Source organism: Micromys minutus (assembly GCF_963924665.1).
Source record: "Micromys minutus genome assembly, chromosome: 2".
NCBI classification, from domain to species: domain Eukaryota; kingdom Metazoa; phylum Chordata; class Mammalia; order Rodentia; family Muridae; genus Micromys; species Micromys minutus.
Genome location: NC_137971.1, coordinates 94,551,274 through 94,572,003, shown reverse-complemented (window position 1 = coordinate 94,572,003; position 20,730 = coordinate 94,551,274). Strand labels below are relative to the sequence as shown.

At 42.1% G+C, this 20,730-nt stretch overlaps 1 protein-coding gene and 1 pseudogene across 2 annotated transcripts in view; one reads left to right on the top strand and one right to left on the bottom strand.

Moving 5' to 3' along the window:
- Positions 1-292: 292 nt before the first annotated feature.
- MRPL48 (mitochondrial ribosomal protein L48) overlaps positions 293-20,730 on the bottom strand; it is a 40,996-nt gene continuing 20,558 nt past the window's right edge. Inside the window, exons 5-8 of the mRNA XM_080911003.1 lie at positions 15,242-15,411; positions 5,731-5,833; positions 2,980-3,069; positions 293-1,813 (exon numbers count right to left, since the gene is read on the bottom strand). Coding sequence (XP_080767129.1) covers positions 1,739-1,813; positions 2,980-3,069; positions 5,731-5,833; positions 15,242-15,411 — 438 coding nt within the window. The 3' untranslated portion in view covers positions 293-1,738. The remainder of the gene's footprint in view (positions 1,814-2,979; positions 3,070-5,730; positions 5,834-15,241; positions 15,412-20,730) is intronic.
- Positions 13,229-13,651, top strand: LOC308416874 (endothelial differentiation-related factor 1-like; annotated as a pseudogene). Its single transcript has one exon. The product of its transcript is annotated as an endothelial differentiation-related factor 1-like (transcript).

Here is a 20,730-nt window from a genome sequence, read left to right as displayed (position 1 = left end):
AGATGCAAAGGTAAAACCTTCATTCATTCCTACTACATCGGAGAGTCTAGGGACCAGTGCTCAGAAACACTGACTCAGAAACTCTGATGAGCAGTTTGAGAAACAATGACTTAGCCAAAGATTTGGTGAAGTTTACAAAGGGCACGACAGCCAATGTTTATGTAAGTCCTCACTTAGCTCCCAGACGGCAGCACCAGAGTGGTGGGAGGCAAGAGTAACAGACAGACGATCATGGCTGTTCCAACACTTTACTGACTAATCGGAAACTGAACCAGACAACTGGGAGTTACACGGGATTGTGACTATACTACAGGCACTGAAATGTGCACTTAAATACTGGCCAATGTTAATCAGACAATTACACTGTTTTGTGTGTGTGCAGCATCAGGAACCCAGGAACCAAACTGAGGCCATCAGGCAGCAGACATCCATATCCACAGAGCCACCCTTCCAGCCCTACAATCACCAGTTCCATGGGATGTAAATGCTACCATAAAAGTGGTGCATGCCTTTAATCCCAGCACTCTAGAGGCAGGTAGATCTCTGTGACTTCAGGGCCAGCCTGCTCAACAGAGTCCCAGGACAGCCGAGGCTACACAGAGAAACTCTGTCCCCAAAAAAATAAAATGAAATGAAATAAAGAGGCAGGGGGCTGGAGATACGGCTCAGCAGTTAAGAGCACTGGCTGATCTTCCAGAGGTCCTGAGTTTAATTCCCAACAACCACATGGTGGCTCACAACCATTTGTAATGAGATCTGAAGCCAGATTTTTCTATGTCTGAAGTCAGCTACAGTGTACTCATATACATAAAATACATAAATCTTAAAAATAATAGGCAAAGGCAGGATTTGATTCATAGTTTGATCACCCCTGATCAAGATCAACTTTTTGAACTTGCAACCCTCCTGCTTCAAGCTCCTGGGTGCTGGGATGATACATGCCATCACACTTAGTAAGCATCTTTTATGTATATACGGATGTCATTTGACCCAAGTCGGCCATGAACTCATTATGTACCTGTGGATGACTCTGAACTCCTAATCCTCCTCCCTCCACTTCCTAAGTACTGGGAGTACAGGTATGTACTATCACAACTGGTCAAAGCCTTTTGTTTATAAAGAACCCAGACTCAGTAACTTCACTATAGCAACAGAAAACAGATGAATACAGAGTTCACGTCTGTTGCAATCTCTTTTCACTATAAAACTCCATGCTATAGTATTACTTTAAGAGATGAGTTCATATTGGGCACAATGGCATACACCTTTAATCTCAGCATATGGAGGGTGGGAATTGAGAGATTGGAAGCAGGTGGATCTCTGTGAGCTTGAGGCTACCCTCATCTATATTGCAAGTTCCAAGGCTACAGAGACTGTTTCAAACAAAAATCAGTTTACACCAGAGTTTTTTAGAGAATGAATTCACTCTAACTAAAAAAGTACGGACGAATGAGAATATGTTTAGACAAGGAGAAACAGAATTCCTTAAAGATACCTCACAAGATCACACACACACACACACACACACACACTGACAACAGCAGATGTTTATTCAGTGGAGAACACCCCCCTAGGTTTTGTCAAGGGAGGTGGTAACTGGCAAACATGGCTGGCTGTCACAGGCAGCAAGACAGACACAAGGAGGCGTTCCCAGCATGAGCATTCACGCTCCTCCTTAACCCTGATCTCGTACAAGGGGCTTCTCGGACGCCAACAATACATGAAGCGCTTGCAGCATTTAGTTCAGCTTGGCCAACAATTCTTCCAGCTCTGGCCGAGCTTTGAACCTTCCTTTGAAGTCTTCTTCAGTATGCTGAGACAAGGAAGAGAAAACAAACGGCAGTCACCACAGAGCTTTTATTTCCCACACACACGCATATTCAAAACGGGCCCACTGGTGGCTCCACAGCGGGCCATTCGCTCTCAGCCCTTTCTCAATGAGCACGTGGCGTGACAGACTTGAACTGGGTACCAGGAATCAAGGCTGAACCACACTTGCTCTTAGTGTGCTGAGACAAGACAGACATGTAAACAAATAATGTCAGGATGATAGAAATATCACGACAGAAGTTTTCTGGTTATTTTTGGGTTTTAATCATGGTGACCAGGGCCTTTCACATAGGAGGTAAACACTACAACTGAGCCATAAGGTCTAGGAACTAGGTTTTTGTTTTGTTTTTAATTATATTTATTTTTGTTGTGCATGTATACACATGTACCCACATAGGAAGTCTGAGGGCAACTTTTGGGGTTCAGTTCTCTCCTTCCACCATGTGGTCTTGAGAACTGACCTCAGGCCATTAGGTCTGTAAAGTACCTCAGTCTTACTGCTTCTGCCTGCTGAGAGTTGGCATGAATGCAGTATTTTTAGTATGACCGGCACAGCTTTACCCCACCCACAAATCTCTGTGAAACTGAAATAACTACCAGACGAGCAAGGACAGAACGAGGGGAGCTGGATGAGGCGATGCCACCAGGTTGACATGACCTAATGGGAACTGTATCCTAAGGATTGTCATGGCAACCTGATACCCAGTACTTAACCTAATGTTGCTAATTTTTGTAGGTTTCCCATTCTTCACTAGATACATTCAATGGAGCTACAGTCACACCTTGGCAATCTAGAAAATGTCTATCTAAGGTAAAGCAGCACCCGAGGAACTCATGCTGATGCATTATAGCATTTATAATCTAAAACCGTGTTTCTGCTTCACAGCTACCTGAAGGGAGATGGCTCATGTCACAATTCTATGATGGAGGCCAGCTCCTGTGGTGCACACAACATCATCCCTGACACCTCAGAGGTTTCAGAGTAAATGGTCACCTTATCACTAGGTTGCACACCTCTCTTGATGGCACCTAGGCTGAAATAAATACACATTTCTCTGTGGTTTCAAAAGTTAAAGCAGTACAGACTTTTTCATTCTCATTTTGAGCACATGTTAACCACCAGGGGGCCTCTTCCACATTGGTACCTACCTCCCTCACTGACAATCTGACTCCTTCTGGAAGATTGCTTTGGAGTATTTCCAAGAAAATCTCTGCAAATGTAGCACTCAGACCGCTGACCTGCAAATGAAGAGAGATGTCTAAGAGAGTATGTGGGAGGCCAGGTAACTGGCAAGCAGGGCCTGGGCTCCCTTGTAACTCCAGTGGGGGAGAGCTGGCTTCTGAGCACAGTCCCCACAGGGTTTCTCTTGTTATTTGTGAAGGTGTCTGTTTGCTGAGACAGTCATGACCAGTGTCGCTGTAGGCAACGGATGTCACAACCAGACTAATACTGATTTTCTGATGCAATTCAGGTTTACCACACTGGCCAGGTGCTGATGTGTTAGTGTAAGTTTCATTCACCTGATGTAATTTGTCTCCAAGGCTTACTGCCTCAGTCTGCTAACCTAGGCCTAATCCTGCGAGCTTCTGGCCTCTGTTACACTCTAATCTTCTGGCTCCTTCTCATGGTCTGGCTCCTCTGTCTTCACTGTGTCTAGCTTGTTCTCTCTGCAACCTGACTCTGCAAAACTCCCTCCTCCCCCACCCCCTGCACTGCTCTATAGTAGACTCTCCTCTTTCTCCTCATGAGAGTTGGGCGAATCTTGTTCTGTCAAAATTTTCTCTGGTTCATCACTTTGTCTGCCTCTAAATTAGACAACGCTTTCAAACATGGTGCTTCCTTCTACAAACTAACTTTACCTTCACTGTGTTGGATTAAAAGTTTGTACTAAGGAAGTGTCTATTCCAGCCAGAGATATTAAAGGTGTGTGCTAAGGCCGAGTCACACTACAATTAAAAACATTTTTTTTCCAGTAAATAACACAATCTCGGGGTTCACAGTATGATCAATATCCTGCAACAGTGTCAGCCTTGTCTTGAGACGGTAAGAGGCAAGTCAGATGCGTGGTGGAAAGGCACGCAGGGCACCATGAGGACCCCAAGAGAAATAACCTCTTGACTCAGTCAGGGAAGGTCAAAGTATGGGTAATGCCTGGGTAAGGTTTTGAAGGTAAACAGGATCAAACTGGGAGAATCGGACAGAAACAGGCAGTTTTCAGGAGTGAGGAAGCAGCAGTCAGTAAAATGTGCATCACAAAGTGCAATAGAAAATCAGGTCAAATTCTGCAGCTGGAGTGAAAGGGACATCAAGGAACAGCAGGAGGGGAAACACAGTGACAAGAGAGCTCAGGAGTCAGAGCTACTACCTGGGTGGGATGCATTATAAGCAAATTACTTTAAAGACTTAAAATTTCAAAGTCCTTTAGTCTTTTTAATTAGCATATTTAGGTTTAGGCGCTCCTCTGTCTGCACTCTTATTACCTTGCTGACAAGGTTCTTCAGCGGACTCAGGGGAATTCAGTGAAACTGTGAGTGAAATTCCATACAGTATTATTTGACCATAAAAATTAATGAGGTGCCAATCATACTACAATATGAACTTTGAAAATATGCTAAGTAAAGCCAGACACAAAAGGCATTTTAATGTGGAATTTTTAGTTTATTTAGATAAGATCGCAGTGTATATAGCCCAGGTTAGCCTCAAATTCACAACAATCCTCCTGCTTCAGCCTCCTAATTGCTCAGATTATAAGCACATGCTATCATGTGCTTTATTAGAAGGCCACAATTGTACAATTCTGCTTAATATCAAATACAATAAATCCAGAGAAAAAAGTAGATTCATGGTTGCTAGGGCCTGGGGAGAGTTTGGAAAGAGGAGCAACTGCTGACCCACACAGGGTCTATCTCTGAGATAAGGAAAATGTTCCGTAACTGGTTGCATGACTGTTTGAATACACAAAAACCTATCAGTTGTATACTTTTGATGAGTAAGCTGCATGGCATGTTGACTCCATCAGGAAAGTCAGAAAGCAGCAGGTGATGTCAGAACTACTGGGCTCCTAACAACTCTGCTATCATGGTGTGGCTGTGACCCTCCTACCTCTGCAGAGAAGAAAAGGAAGACAATTATTACAGCTAAAGAAAGCAAGAGGAGTAAATGGTCACATTGGGATGAGTATAAAGTGAAAAATATGGAACTCAAAGACTTTTAATTGGTAGAAGGTAAGGAATCTGATCAATGAACGAAGACAAAGAAGGATCAAGCACTAGGCTCAAAGGATTACAGACAAAGAGGGAAGCTGTCCCCTGAACAATCAGTTTTCCCTGCTGTGAGGTCAGGGGGTACATTGTGGAGCATCCAACAAAGTCCACTAGACAACTGGATCTACCATGTTTGAAGCTCAGCCAACAGATCAGGTACATATATTATATATACATATACATATATATTTATAAATACAAATGTGTGTGTACATCTAGAGCTATTGGTATACAAGGAAGCTTGGGGAATGATGTGATTTCATAACAGAAAAGGTAGAGGAGTCCAGAATCCAACTCTGGGATGCTGACATCATTTAAGGGAAAGGTTCTCAAGCGGTGGATCAAGACCCCTTTGGGAGTCAAACAACCCTTTCACAGGGGTCATCTAAGACCACTGGAAAACACAGTTGTTTACATTACAGTTTATAACAATACCAAAATTACAGTTTTGAAATAATTATGAAGATAACTTTCTGGTTGGGGGTCACCATAACATGAGGAACTATGTTAAAGAGTCACAGCATCAAGAAGGCTGAGAACCTCTGAAGACCAAAGTAAGAAAAGAATGACAAACGGAGAAAACATGGAGGGAGGGAACCAGAGGAGCAAGAGCACTTGGGGACTCTGAGCGCCTACCTGAACCACTCGTTCATGGGTGGTGAGGACTGAGTCTAGGACCATTTTGTTGCCTTGGTCTGGTAGCCGCATCACTTCCATGGTTCTGGTGGGCATCGCATAGCTGCAGAAGAAGAGTTAGCTGTTCAGAGTGTCTGTCCTTCAACAGGGTCATCAGTGAACACAACCGTTACTCCATGAGGAGGCTTACCTGCAGCCACTTTTAAGTAGGCAGACATCCTTTATCTCCTTCAAACGTCTCTAAACTCAATGCCTATGTCCCCAGTCACACTTGCCTGACACAATGCCCTGAGTATAACCTGGTGATAATACCTATTTGATGCTTCCAAAAAAGATCCAGTTCCAAAGGAATCCAGCCCAGCACTTAGGTATACTTCGGAGGCAAGCCTTGTTCACTGTACGTTCTCTGGAGATACAAGGGGACATGCCCAACAGTTCTGAAAGTTTCTTTCAAGGTCAGCACTAGTGACATTCCAGGCCATGCAATTCTCACTGTGGGTGCTGGTCTAAGTATTCCTGCCAGTATCCACGGAATGTCTCAAGGACCCCTGTAGTTCCCGCAACGACTGCAGTCACTGTGGTTGGGAATCACTACTGCCAAGTCTGTGCTCACTCTATTAGCTTCATAGGTCCATTCTACAGGGGAAAAGGTAGTGCGTTTGGAGGCTCCCATTTATCAGCAATACGTGCTTTGGTGAGACACTCTCCCTTTGAGCCTCATGTGTAATGAAGTTACAATCCAAGCCTCTGTGAATATGCTGAGGATCAGATGTGGTGGTAAAAACAAACTAACATCTAAGCGGAAACTACGGTATTAATGTTGTATTCATTTCACCCAAAAGTTCATCAATTAAAGAGAATGAGATACTAACAGTGACAATAGGACCCATGATTTTCTGTGTCCCACAGTTTTATCAAATGGTCTCTATGGATGGACCTCTAAGGAAGGACGTTTTGTGTGACAGAAATCCAACAGAAACCTGATGGTCCCAGACTTACATCCCAGCCTTCTTTCTGTGTGTCTGTTTCTTTAGTTAGGGAGTAAGAAGAACATGGCCTGTCACAGGTTTGCAGCCAAGACTGAGACTACACAGCAATCTGCCTGCCATACTACACCCTCAAATGCCGGTTCTTTTGCCCTGATAAATGTTTGTGAATTCCTGAGTACTGTGGGCTCCTTCAGGTACCTGTCCCGAACAGCGCCGACCCCCCTGGGAAATCTGATTACCTCTTTTCATACAAATATATATAAATCCATAATATTAAAAAGTGGGGACACAGCCATAGTCTTTACAAAAGGTCAAACAAAATGATTATGTGAAAGTTGTTAAAAGCAGATAGTATGAGGTGCTAGGCGTCCCTCTGAGCAGTCTGCACTAGACTGACTAGCTAGAATGGGAACTGCCCATCTGTACCACTACTCATGCGGTTTACACTTCAACGCTCACTTTCAGTACAATTTCATTGATTTATTTATTTAAGAAAAATGTAATCCTGTAAGATGGCTCTGTGGATAAAGGTACCAAGCACCATGCCTAACAATCTAAGTTCAATCTCTGGGACCTAAATGGTGGAAGGAGAGAACTGACTCCCACAGCTGTCCTGACCTCCAGTTGTGTTGTGCACATGCACGCATGCACATAAATAAATGTAATCATAAAACATTATTAATAGCCTGCTCTGCTCTAGGCATTCTAGGGATAAATGAAGTCTATGCCTTCAAAGAGTGTCAAATATTTTAGAGAAAAAGGGCTTCAGGGACGGCTTCATGGGTGAAGTCGTGATTTAACAAGACATAAAAAGAGCATTAACTGTTCTTCCAGGGAACAAGTCCCAGCATCCACATGGCAACTCATATCATGTGTAGCTCTAATTTCAGGAGATCTAATGTCCTCTTCTGCCCTCACCAGACCCCAGGCATGCATGTGCTTCACATGCAGGTAAAACAGCCATACATATAAAATAAAATAATTTAAAAACTGTACTTAGGAGCCAGGCAGTGGTGGCGCACGACTTAAATCCCAGTGTTATACAGAGAAACTTTGTCTCAAAAAACCATAAACAAGCAAACAAACAAATTAAGAGCAATTTGAGGAAGACATCTGGCCTACACACACACACACACACACACACACACACACACATACACTCATACACACTCACACTTCTAATCCAGCAAGTACTAGGGTAGAGGCAGAATGATTAGATTGTTCAAGGCTGTTTTGGCTACATACAGAGTCTAAATGAATATGTAAATAAACAGAAAAATGGGTCATTTCAAAGTAGCCTACGCCTTTAAATAGTTAGAGTACAGGTCATTTCTGTTCACAAATCTGCATCTCTGCAATTTCCAGTTTTCCTGAAATGAATAAAAGCTGATCAAACAGCAGAACGCAAAAGGGAAAGAAATATTTGAAGAGTGAACCCAGTTGACAGTGTTCTCAGATAAGGCTCTGGGCTCCATCCTTAGCACAGTAAATACCAGGGAAAGCTGGGGAGGAGGGCCTGCTGAGCATGCATAAGGCCTCACATTCAATGCTTGGTGCTGCCAAAACCAAACCAAAAATATCCAGGAACGCACAAAGCTATACTTAAAAAAAAAAAAAAAAAAAAGGAAATCTTTTTTGAAAGTGGATTTTTTTAAGAGGAAGAAAGAGTGGCCTCAGAGCTAGTGATGTCCACTGGTACTGTCTCTATGGAACACAGGCAGGTCGGCCTCAGGCCTGAAAGCTTCTCAGAACGAGTGCCATTTCTGTCCCCTAGGCAGCTGCTTAGGAGGAGAATCAGGCCAATCACGAGAGACGCTTCTCTGCTCTGCTGCAGGAGCAGCAGCTGCATATTCCAGACCCTGTGCAGAGCAAACGCTGGCGAGCTACTCCTGAAGCCCGATTCCAACTCAAGGTCACAGCCACTATCCTCATTCCTCCATTCCCACTCCGGAGGAAAAATTAAAGGAAAACCACGAGAAAAGCAATTCATCTCTGAAAAGCTGGGCCACGTGAATGTGCAGTGATACAGCAGTGGGAAAAGCTCAGTCAATCAGTGCAGTGATTGGGTAAAAACAAACAGCTCTTTATGCTGAGCTATTTGCAGAGAAGAGCCAAGAGAGAAGCAGAAACCAGTATGCCTTTCACAACAAGAAAACTTTGACTAATTCCAGGTTACATCTTGTTTTACATGTACTTTATGCTCCTTGTAACTAGTAAGATCTTAATGCACACTATCAAACCTTAAAAAAAACAAGTACTGACAAAAATGTATTCGTATACTTTTTATGCAAAAATGCTTAAAATCTGTTCATTTATCTTTGTTTTTTAAAATAAAGTTGTTCAATTAAAAGAAAAGAAACCAGTGTGCCATTCATCCCGCTGTTCTAGGAAGCATGGCCATGAGGGTTGGAGCACAATCCAAATCAACCACCGTGTACTCTGTGCCTAGACTGTACTGCAGACTAGGCCAGGTCCTAGGGTTGGGCCACTAAAGAAGACAGAAGCAGCTCCTGCCTTATAGAATTTAACATAATACAGAACATAATCTGAAAATCATAGTTAAATAAGTCTATGAATAAAAAAATTCATGTAACAAAAGGGAATTTGTATACCCTTATGGCTCCTGAATATATTACTGAAGGATTTAACTTAAGCTTTCTTGAAGAGGTAATAAACAAGAAGACACCTGAGAAAAAATGGGGCTGGATTGAAGATATAGTTCAGTTGGTAGAGTACTTGCTTAGCAAGCAGGAAGTCAGCTGGCAAGATGGCTCAGTGGTTAAGAGCACTGGCTGCTCTTCCAAGGATCCAGGTTCAATTCTCAGCATCCACATGACAACTGACAACTGTCTATAATTCCAGTTCCAAAGGATGTGATACCCTCACATAGACACACATGCAGGTAGGATACCAATGTACATAAAATAAAAATAAATAAATCATAAAAGATAAAGAATGTAGCAGAGAGGGAATTAAATGCCCCTTCCCACAATACCCTCGAGGTCGCCAGAGTTGCTTTGGGACACCAGAGACAAGGGCTTTGTATATAAATTAAGTACTACACAGAACAATTGTTTAGCTTGTTCAGACTGTCTGGCCAACACATTCAACAAGTATCTCTACTTTCCTGCATTCTCTCAAGTATAACCTAATTGATTGTTTGGTTTGGTTTTTTAGAAATTCCATGTAGCCCAGGCTTCCCTTAACTCTTGACATTTCCTGCCTTATCTCCCAAATGCTGGGATTATAAATATGCACTACCACACTCAGCCGGGTGGAGTTGAGGAAAAGTTAAGATAAAGGAATTGCTTGGTTTTCTGTGTTGTACAGGGTGGCCTTGAACTTCCAGGCTCAACAAATCCTTCTGCCTCAGCCTCAGTGTAGCTAGAACTATAGCCTGGTACACTTCACTGTTGTTTTTTGTTTTATTTTTCCGGGTGTGTGTGTGTGTGTGTGTGTGTGTGTGTGTGTGTGTGTCAGATCTCCTGGAACCGGAGTTACAGAAGGTTGTAAGCTGCCATGTGGGTGCTGAGAATTGAACCTGAGTCCTTTGGAAGAGCAGCCCATATTCTTAACCATTGAGACACTTCTCCAGCCCATATCAATATGGATCACACTACAATGTTTAGAGTGTTTACAACATGCCAGTGGCATACAATGTCATGTGCTATCTTACTGAATTCTCAGAACTCAGCAGACATGTTGTCATCCTCCTCATACAGATAAACAAACAGGTTCAGCATTCTCAGAGTTATCTTGAGTTTGATGCAAAGACTCCATCCTTACTGTCGTTCTGAGTTTGCTCCACAGGTGAGGTATCTGTATCTATCAGTGAGCCAAATGTCATTAAGTCATGAAAGAGGCACCTGCTTACTACACATGGCTTAACTCAGCCAGACTCTTCTTTTAAATAGCCAGGACTTCCCTGATGAAAGAAGCAGTGTTGATTTTGTATCTGTGCATGCACACACATGCTTCTCTGTGTGTGTTCATCTCTCTGTACTTCTCTCTTTCTGTGTGCACTTGGGCATATGTATGGGCATGCTTCCGGAAAGCACCATAGGAGCTTTTCACCTGGCTGAGTTAGAATTATTGCAGACACTAACCATCATGTGAAATAGTCAGAATGTCTAGTGCAGAGCCCACAACATGGGGGTAAAAAAAAATCTGCAATGGTGCTTAATTAGTTAGATGTATTTTCCCTAAATTTTAAAATTATGTCATACACAACTGGACTGCACAGTCATATTCATGACGCTGTCACTCTGCAACAATGACTGAATGCTTCCCATGTGGCAGGCTTGTCCTAGGAGTTAAAAAACGAAGGACACAGTGTCCATCTACAGGAAACACAGTTGGGAACTGATGGATGAATAGAGCCTAAGACAGGGCAGATGTGTGTGCTGAGTGCCAGACAGCATCCAGCCCTCGGAGCCATCGGAAAAAGCTAGAGCCCATGTTCAGCTTAAGAGAATGAAGGTGCTGTTGCCTCCGAGATAAAGTCACACAACTTATTATCAAATCCTGAAGGGCATATTTTAACAGCCGAACTTGACATTATGAAGGCTAAAAAGTGAAAAGTTCAAATTTGGCTTAAGGACTTAAAGACCTAATACAATTGAAAATATGGAAATCAGATAAAACTGATTTGTAATCATGGGAACTTCCTGTTTCTGTGACTTCAGTCTTTCAGATCTCTGTAAAATGGGAATATCAACAAAGAAATGGTTATTTTTGTATGTCTACATGCTATGTGTCTATTTATAATCTTGCAATAATGACAAAATACCTAAGCTGCTATTTATTCTTTTAAAAAAGTCATCTCACTTAAAAACTTAATTTTAAGAAGGAATGTGAGGTGTAGAAGCTCTGCTGGAGGAGGAAGGGTACAGCCACTGGTAAGAAGTTTGCAGAGTCCCCTTGACATTCAAGCATGTGCCATACATCACAGTCTTATTTAGAAATTAAAACTCTTGTTCTCACAGAAACTCACCTACGGAAACTGAAGCACATTCTTTTCATGAAATGCTACTGAGCAACAGGAAGAGCAAAGTGTTCAGCGCAGACAACATGGGTAAATTTTGACTATATTATTCTAAGTGAAGGATGCCATATTCAAAGGGAACATGTATTATTTTTACTTATATGGCATTCTGGAAGAGAAAGACTACAGGGAAAGTGAAAGGGAATAGATGAAAAGTTGGCAAGGATTTGTAGGAAAGGGGCTGACTGCAGAGGCAGAGAATTCAGGATGACTGAAATGTTCTACATCTTGATTGTAATTGAATTGATTCTACCGTGCCCTCTTGTCACAGCTCACAGAACATTTTCACTGAAGGTAAATGACGATGCAGAAAAGTCTACCTTTACGTCATGATTATTAATCAGCTGCCATAATTAGACGGCAAGTTAAAAATAAACACAATGAAAACAAAATCATGTCATAAATCCTAGCAAGACAGCAGGGCTTGCTCAAGATTCCAAGCCCGACATCCCTCTCTGCTGCAAAGATTAGGAAGTGCACACTAGTCACTCTGACAATGTCTCCTTGGAGTAAGTGAGTTGAGTATGAACTTAAAAGGCAAGCCATTTCTCATCAAGTGACTTACTGCTACTTAAGGCCAACCACAGGACATGTGAGCCATCAGAAACCCTGAGATGAGACATGAAAGGAAGCGGCCCTGGAACAGACACTAACCATCAGCTCTTCTACAGTCTTCCAGCAGATCCAAAGAATGTACGAGAAGGAGAGCAGGCACAAATGCCTGAATCAATGGAAATCTACAGCTCCCACACATAATCTCAAAAAAATCCCAGTGGACTTTTCTATAGACATAAATAAGTTAATAAAAAAATTAATGGGAAAAACCAAATGTCATTATAGAAAAATAATTTTAAAAAAGAAAAAAGCAGGCTAGAGAGATGGCTCAGTGGTTAAGAGCACTTCCAGACTGCTCTTCCAGAGGTTCTGAGTTCAAATCCCAGCAACCACATGGTGGCTCACAACCATCTGTAATGGGATCTGATGCCCTCTTCTGGTGTGTCTGAAAACAGCTACAGTGTATTTATATATAATAAATAAATAAGCAAATCTTAAAAAAGAAAGAACAAAGCATAATAAAGTTATAGTAACCCAAATAGTGAAGTATTGTATAAACACAGATATATACCAATGTATAAACAGTTCAACATGGGTCACGCTTAGTGTAAGAGGACTGCTAGCAAATGGCTTTACAGTTTTGAATTAGACAATAAATTATTATATATAACACCTAAATCATAACAAACTTAATGAACACTACGCTACCCTGCTAAAGAAACATTTAAGGAAACCAGCTCAAGCCTGGCAGTGGTGGTGCCTGCCTTTAGTCCCAGAACTCCAGACAGAGGTGGGCGGAGCTCTGTGAGTTTGAGGCCAGGTCTACCCAGTCTTGAAAAACCAAAAAAATAAGAACTAAAAAAAAAAAAGGCTCCAGCAGCTGCCAGATGACAGACCGCACACTTGGGACACCATGACGGTGCTGCCCAAGAAGAGCCCCACAGCCACACAGGCCAAGTTTAAGCAGGCCATCTTAGCAGCTCAGCGATGAGGAGAAGATATAGAGACACCCAAGAAATGGGCTGCTGGCCAGAACAAGCAGCGCTCCATCACTAGAAACACATCCAAGCTAGACCGAGAGACAGAGGAGCTGCATCACAACAGGGTGACCCTGGAGGTGGGCAAAATGATCCAGCGAAGTCGGCAGAGCCTCGGCTGACACAGAAGGACCTGGTCATGAAAACCAATGAAAAGCTGCAAGTCATCGCAGACTATCAAAGTGGACAGGCCACTCCGAATAACCAGGTTTTGGGCAAAATCGAGAGTCATCGGTCTCAAGCTCTGGGGGAAGGACATCGGGAAGCCTATTGAGAAGGGGCCGAAGGTGAAATGAACACAAAGCCTCGAAGCCAGTGATTCTGGCTGAGCTCTTCTAGATGATCCCCCAAAACCACCAGCACTGCCGGGGGTCTCCTCACATGGTCAAACGGAACATGGGGTCAGGCCTGTGTGCCCCTTCAACCAATAACTGCTGTCAAAAAAAGCAAAACCTTACAAAAAAGAAAAAAAAAGAAAGACAGAAATAGGTTGGATGTGGACTTATGCCTATACATTCCTATAATCTCAATAGTTAGGCAGAAGTAGGATTACTACAAGTTTGAGAAATTAACCTAGTCTACATTATAAGTTCCTGACATGCCAAGGCTACCATATTGAAACTATCTCAAAAACAAAACTGAACAGAATCATCTACTGACAGATGAATAGAGAAGCAAAATACAGGATATAATGGAATATTCAGTCTTAAAATAGGAAATTCGGACATATGGTACAACATGGATAAATTCTACAGACATTATGCTCAGCAAAATGAACCAGGCACAAAATAAATATACAATATAATTCTACTTCTAGAAGATCATCAGAAACAGACAAAAAATAGGCAGGCTATGGAGGTAAAGGGGGCACTAGCTACGGGATAAGCAGAGGAGGGAGAGCAGAATTACTGTTTAGTAAGTGCAGAATTTCAGTTTTATAAGCTGAAAAAGTTACAAACACAGGAGGTGGTAACAAATGCCCATCATGAATACGTTTGCCATCACTGGTCTATATGGCCATTTAGACACTTAAGATGGAACTGCTGAGACGTCTCAGCAGGTAAAGGTGATTGCTAACCAGCCTGATGAACTGAGCCTCTAGGACCCACATGGCATATTCATCCCCAGACCCACATATACACAGTTTTACATATCTTTTGCTTAAAGGTTTTTAAACTTGCAAAAACATTTTTTTTTTTGATGAACTTAGACACATTATGCCAAGTGAAAAAGGTCAGATACAAACAGCTGTCTACTGTGTGGTTCCATTCACATGCTATTCTAAAGCCATTAAAACAACAGAACACAGAGCCATGAGATGTAGGGAAGGCACCAGTCAGCATGCCTGATGTCCACAAAAGCACTGACTCCTGCAAACTGAGCATAATGTCTATAAAATTTATGCGTGTTGTACCATGTGTCAGACTCCCCCCACCCCCTTTTTTTTTTCTTCAGACTTTCCTTTTTTTAAAGACTGAATATTCCAGGCTGGAGAGGTGGCCCAGTGGTTGAGAGCACTGACTGATTTATCAGAGGTCCTGAGTTCAATTCCCAGCGACCACATGATGGCTCACAACCATCTGTAATGAGATCTGATGCCCTCTTCTGGTGTGTCTGAAGACAGCCATAGTGCATTCATATATAATAAATAAATTTTAAAAAAGAAAAAAGACCGAATATTCCATTATATCCTTTGACCTCCGTATGTGAGTTGTGCCCTATGTACCACAATAAATTAATAAATTAATCAATTTAAAAATTGGGCTAGATATGTACCTAAAGTGTAACTTTCATTACATGTACATTACTTTCCCAAAACCTGAGGTGACAGAAAAAAATGGAGCATGATACCCAGACCAGGAACATCCCAAAGGCACCCTTCCTACCTTTCCTCGACTTTGATGGACAGCTGGTTGCAGAGGCGGTGGACATACTGGGCATAACTTTCTGCCAGAGTCATGTCATAAGCTGTCAGGTGGATGTTTAAAACCCCATATTCATAATCTGTCCCCACATTAATGGCTCTCACTTCTACTTTTGCTTTCTTCTTTTTGGGCTGAATAGAAACAAAAACAAAAATAAAAACAAAGAGAAAGAGAAAGGAAATAAGTTAAAGTGTTTTGTCAGAAATTTAATCACCTAGGCGTGGTGGGGAAGGCTTCTAACACCAGTACTCCAGAGGCAGGGCAGATACATTTCTGTAAGTTCAAGGTTAACCTGGTCTTCCTAGAGAGTTTCAGGCTAGCCAGGGATAGAAGAAGAAAGAAGAAAGAGGAAGAAAGAGGAAGGAGGAGGAAGAAAAAGAAAAAAGAGGAGGAAGGAGGAGGAGGAAGAAGGAGGAGGAAGAAGGAGGAAAAGGAGAAAGAAGGAGGAAGAAATAATTAAGTCATAATGTGCTCATATTTTTAAAACCCAACCTTTCAAGTAAAATTGTTTACCATTTTTCCCTCAGATTATCCTTTTGAGATGCTAACTTTCTCATGGGAATGAATAGACAATTTCCTTTACATGGCCAGTACAAGGAGAATAGATCTTGTATTATTTTAACAAGACTAGGTGTCACTATCTTCTGCCAATACCTGGATTTGAGGCTCCCACCCATCTCTGCCCCATTTCTCAACTAAAAAAAATTTACTTTCTCTTTTTGAAAGTTGATTATTAAACTCTTATATATACTCCATTGGTTAGCTAATTTAACCTAAGATGCTTTTTGTTTATTTCATATTACTTTGTTCGTGTGCGTGCATGTGTACGTGCTTGTGTGTGTGTGTGTGTGTGTGTGTGTGTGTGTGTGTGTGTGTGTACATGAATGCACATGCCACTGATGGCAAATGTGTAGAAGTCAGAGCACAAACTGATGGAACTGATTTTCTTTTTACCAAGTTAATTCTGGGGACCAGGCTTGGCAGCAGGCCCCTTTACCCACTGAGTGATCTTGCCGGTCCCACAGTCCGATTTTAGTTTTATATGAAACAGGAGTCAAGAGTCATGTTTTTTACATGAACAACCAGGTCAAACAACCCAGCATCACAGCAATGAAATGCATCACCTCTGCCATATACTAAATATCCAAAGGTGATAGATGTTTCTGAACTTGTATTTTGTTCTGTTTAGTGCTTGAGTCTGTATCACATTGTTTCCAATAATAACTGGAGATTTATTAAGTCTTGCTGTTGTAAAAATCATTTTTAAGACAACTGGGGGTTGAGGTACAGCTCAGATAAAGCATGCTCTTAGTAGAGAAGGCTCAGGCTGAATTCCTGGCACTAAAGGAGTGGGGCAGCTAATCACAGTAGAGCATACCTATAATGCTCGCAACCAAGAACCTGGCAGGAAAGTCACAAATTCAAGGTCAAGCTAAGTCATATGGTAAGACCCTGTTTCCAAAAGAAAGTGTAAGGTTTATGTATCTTATGTTGTCCCTGTACAGCAGACAGTACTGCTCCTGACAGACCAGCGCCACTTTCCAGGTCTGCCTAAGTGAGCTGGCATCCAGTGTGGTAAGGCAGGGGCAGGACAGACAGGGGCTTACAAATACAGTAATTCTGTGAAAAGAATCTCACAAAATGTTCTGATCCTTGAACAAAAAGCTGAATCTAAAGTGATTAATACAGATAACACATAATCCAGATTTTAATCCTGATTCTGTATGAGAAAAATGAAGCCAGAAACATTAAGGTTTCTCTTTCAGAGTTACATAGCCAGAAAAGATAGAGTTCAGGAACTAAAATCCAGAACTACTTAACAGCAATGCAGATATTTATCTAGAGCAGGTTCCTTTGTATTACTAAGGTTTTCAACAGGAGTGGCAGCTGCAGGATTCCAGGCCTTTGCAATGAGTGCAAAGCCAACTATTGAATGACAATTTCCCTGCCCAAATACAGCCAGAAGGATTCTTCACCATGACAGTAAACACTGCAGTCAGAAGACTGAATGAAGTCTGGACGCAAAGGGAGTGGGGGCAGAGTCCAGTAGGGAGGAGGACCTCCTCTGAGGACTGCAGGAGGCTTTCTGTAGCCAAGGGAATTGCCAGGCCTCTTCAAAGGCACTGCTTTAAGAGAACAAAGAAAGCTGATTCCAGTATCCTTCTTGGCATCCCCTGATCTTCCATGCTGGCCTAGATCTGCCTGGACAGATCCACATTACCAACAGCCCGGTGATATTATTTCACTTCAGTTCTAAGCCAGGGTACAGCACAGACAAGAGCTCAACTGAACATGATTCCAGATACTAATTTCTATTAAAGAAAAAACTTGTGTGGTGCTTTTTGTTATTGTTTTGGGGGTTATTGGGGACTAATTCAAGGCCTTGTAAATGTCAAACATGATTTACCACTGAACTACAACCTCCTTCCCTGGTTTATGTAATCTTATTGTACTTTACCCCACCCCCACCCTCTACTCATCCTCTCCTCTATTCCTACTGCTGAGTCCAGGCCTTAATGAACACCGTGAGGAATTTAGAGACACCTGAAAGGGATAAATATGAACAGAGCTGTGCTTTGAAAGCCTACCCTAGTGGCACAAGGAGAGCCAGGCAAGGGGAAGGCAGGCTAGGAAAAGTGTCAGGGACAGTGGTAACTGATCAACCTCAGCGCTACTGTGGCTAGCCTGGATTTACAGGGGTGGCACAGGGTAGTATGGCCCACCTGTGTTCCCATAGGATGATACTCTGATCCTCCAAATGGACTGCAAAAGAAATTATTAACCACCTCTGTACAAGAATCAGCACCGTTACCTTTACTTCACAGGTACTCTGGAGGTAAGTTTTTGCCCACCCTTACTGACAGAACAGTAAAACTAGAACCATGGGTTCTCTTTCTGTTGGAAGAGATCTTATGAGATTATTTTGTCTCTCCTTCCCTGACAAACAAAATCTTGTTTAGGGTTTCAACAGTACAGTAATGGCAAAGGTAAGTACTTTCTGTCTAGTTAGGGCAGGAAGCAGGTTCCAGGCTCTATACTGTAAACTGAAAGCATCTGTCTGTCCCTTAGAGCAGGAGAACCTGGAAAGATGCGCATCATCCAACATCTCCAAGCTAAAACTCTGACATGCTGCAACATTCAGCTTCCAGAAGTTCTAGTGACAAGGACCTGAGCTGAGTGCCTGGGTGGTCTGGGGCTTGTCCTCTGGGAAGTCTGTAATGATCTGAGAGTACGTTCTGAACGTCTAATGGACTCATGCTGACTGGGCGGGCCTATTGAAAGGCAGTTTTCTCATTTATAACAGCAATTATTGTAAAGCTGTAAGCAATGACAGGAACCTTTGATGAGTTCCTATAAAGTGGAAATAGCAGAGATGTTAGATGGGTTCAAATACTCATTCTGAAAATCACCATTCACTTGGGTAAGTCATTAACCTTTCTAGGTCTCTGGTTTCTTAAACTACATCTTTAATAACCTATAAAATTATTGAACATACCAGCTTTAATATAAAAATGAAATGATGTTTGTTAAGCCAAGTATATAGTAGTCATAGCACTTGGTAAAAAAAAGAAATTGTTTTGTACTGCTTTTTGTTGTTGCTTCTGAGACAGATTCTCACTATGTAGCTCTGGCTGGCCTAGACTCACTGTGTAGATCAGGCTGACCTTGAATTCATCTACCTCTGCCTCCTGAGTGCTGGCACTAAAGATTTGCACCACCATGCCTCATACTTTAAATATATTCCTAGTAAGAAGCATGCCACTACTTCCCCATCCACCTCTGATGATGATGATGGGCTTAGAGATAAAAGGATGAATGAGACATAGCACTTGTTACATGAACTGAGGCAGTGATCTGACTACCCACAGTAAGGGCTTGAACAAGATCAAGGTTTCATTCTCTTTAATATAGAAACCAATGATTTGTTCTGCTGTAATCTGAAAATTAAGAGTTGTAATTTAAAAGAATCTGTGTGGCAGGGCAAGACTCCTAGGGATCTAGAGACCAGAGGTTCACAGCCAGGTCTTCATGGAAGCCGCTCTTTAAGTCTGGAAAATCCCCAGGTAACAAGTCTATGTTCTGTACAGCTCAGTGTTATAAACTATCCCAAGCAACTCGGTACTTACAGATGACTGTCACATACCCGGCATGTGTGAATACAGGTGGCATTTTACAAATCTTTATCATGCAGACACCCAAAGCATCTTCATGGACTCTTGCAGGAAACATCACTCATTTACATATTCATTCATTTGAAACTGACAGGTAAAATTGTACTTCAACATGAACATATGCATATATGCATAGATATACACATACATGCACATGTATATACACAAATACATATGCATATGCACATACACAGAACTGTTTGTGTATTTTATTCCTCTAGTAAAGCACTCAGCACATGATCTCAGTTGGCTCTGGAGATCTTTCTCAGCTGACTGTGCCTTTGCAGGACCGAGTCCTGTTCATCTGAGCATCAATGCTCAGCACAGAATGAGCAAACAGCAGATATTCAATGATGACACTTCTATTCACTGACACACAAGGAGCACACTTTTAAGGGTCCTAGTATAAGACAAGTATCCCCATGCCATTTCTATAACCCATGTCTAGAGCTGCAGTCACCAAAACAAGAAAGGCAATCTTATTAGCTAGGACTGTATAAAGTAATTCCAACTCCATCACTTTTCTGGATATGATTCCAGCCACCTCACACATTTGTGGCCATGAGTACTGATCGATCTCTACATAGAGATGCTAATACAAAATAAACAGATGTCCAAATGGGAGACACCTCTTTTGTGTCAACAGTAGAAGCAGCATAGTTTCCTAAAGGAAAGGTATCGTGATTGCTCGAGGCCACTGTAAAGAATCATCTGAGTTAGGAAAGTCAGCTTACTCTTACCCCAGAACCTGGAAAACCACTTATGTTGCCTCTGATCTCACACTCCCACACTTTCCTCTCTGCAGTTCTGATTGCCGAGCTGCTACTGCCTCAAGGTTGGAAGCTAGACAGCAGCTTAAGGTCAAGTGAGTCAGTGAGTGAACGAGTGAGTGAAAGTCAGCAAAAGATAGTTTTGAGACTTTAAAATTATTTGTGTGTGTTTGCACACGTTGTGTGTGCATGGGTGTGGTATGAATGCACATAACAAATGACATGTATCTCCGGAAGCTAGTTTTCTCCTTCCACCGTGGGTCCCAGTAATCAAAGTCAGCTTGTGCAGCAAGCACTTTTATCCACTGAGCCATCTTAGCAGCTGGCGATTATTGTTTTAAATAAAAAAGTGATAAAGAAACTCAGTGGTACAATATGCCCCCAAATTTCAGTGTGTAGAACAAAGTGGCTTTGAATATACGATAACATGAACTGACAGCACTGTGGGCTGAGTATAAAAGTCCATGAAACCTGGTGGTTTAATAAGGTTTTGGCTTCATGAGAACTT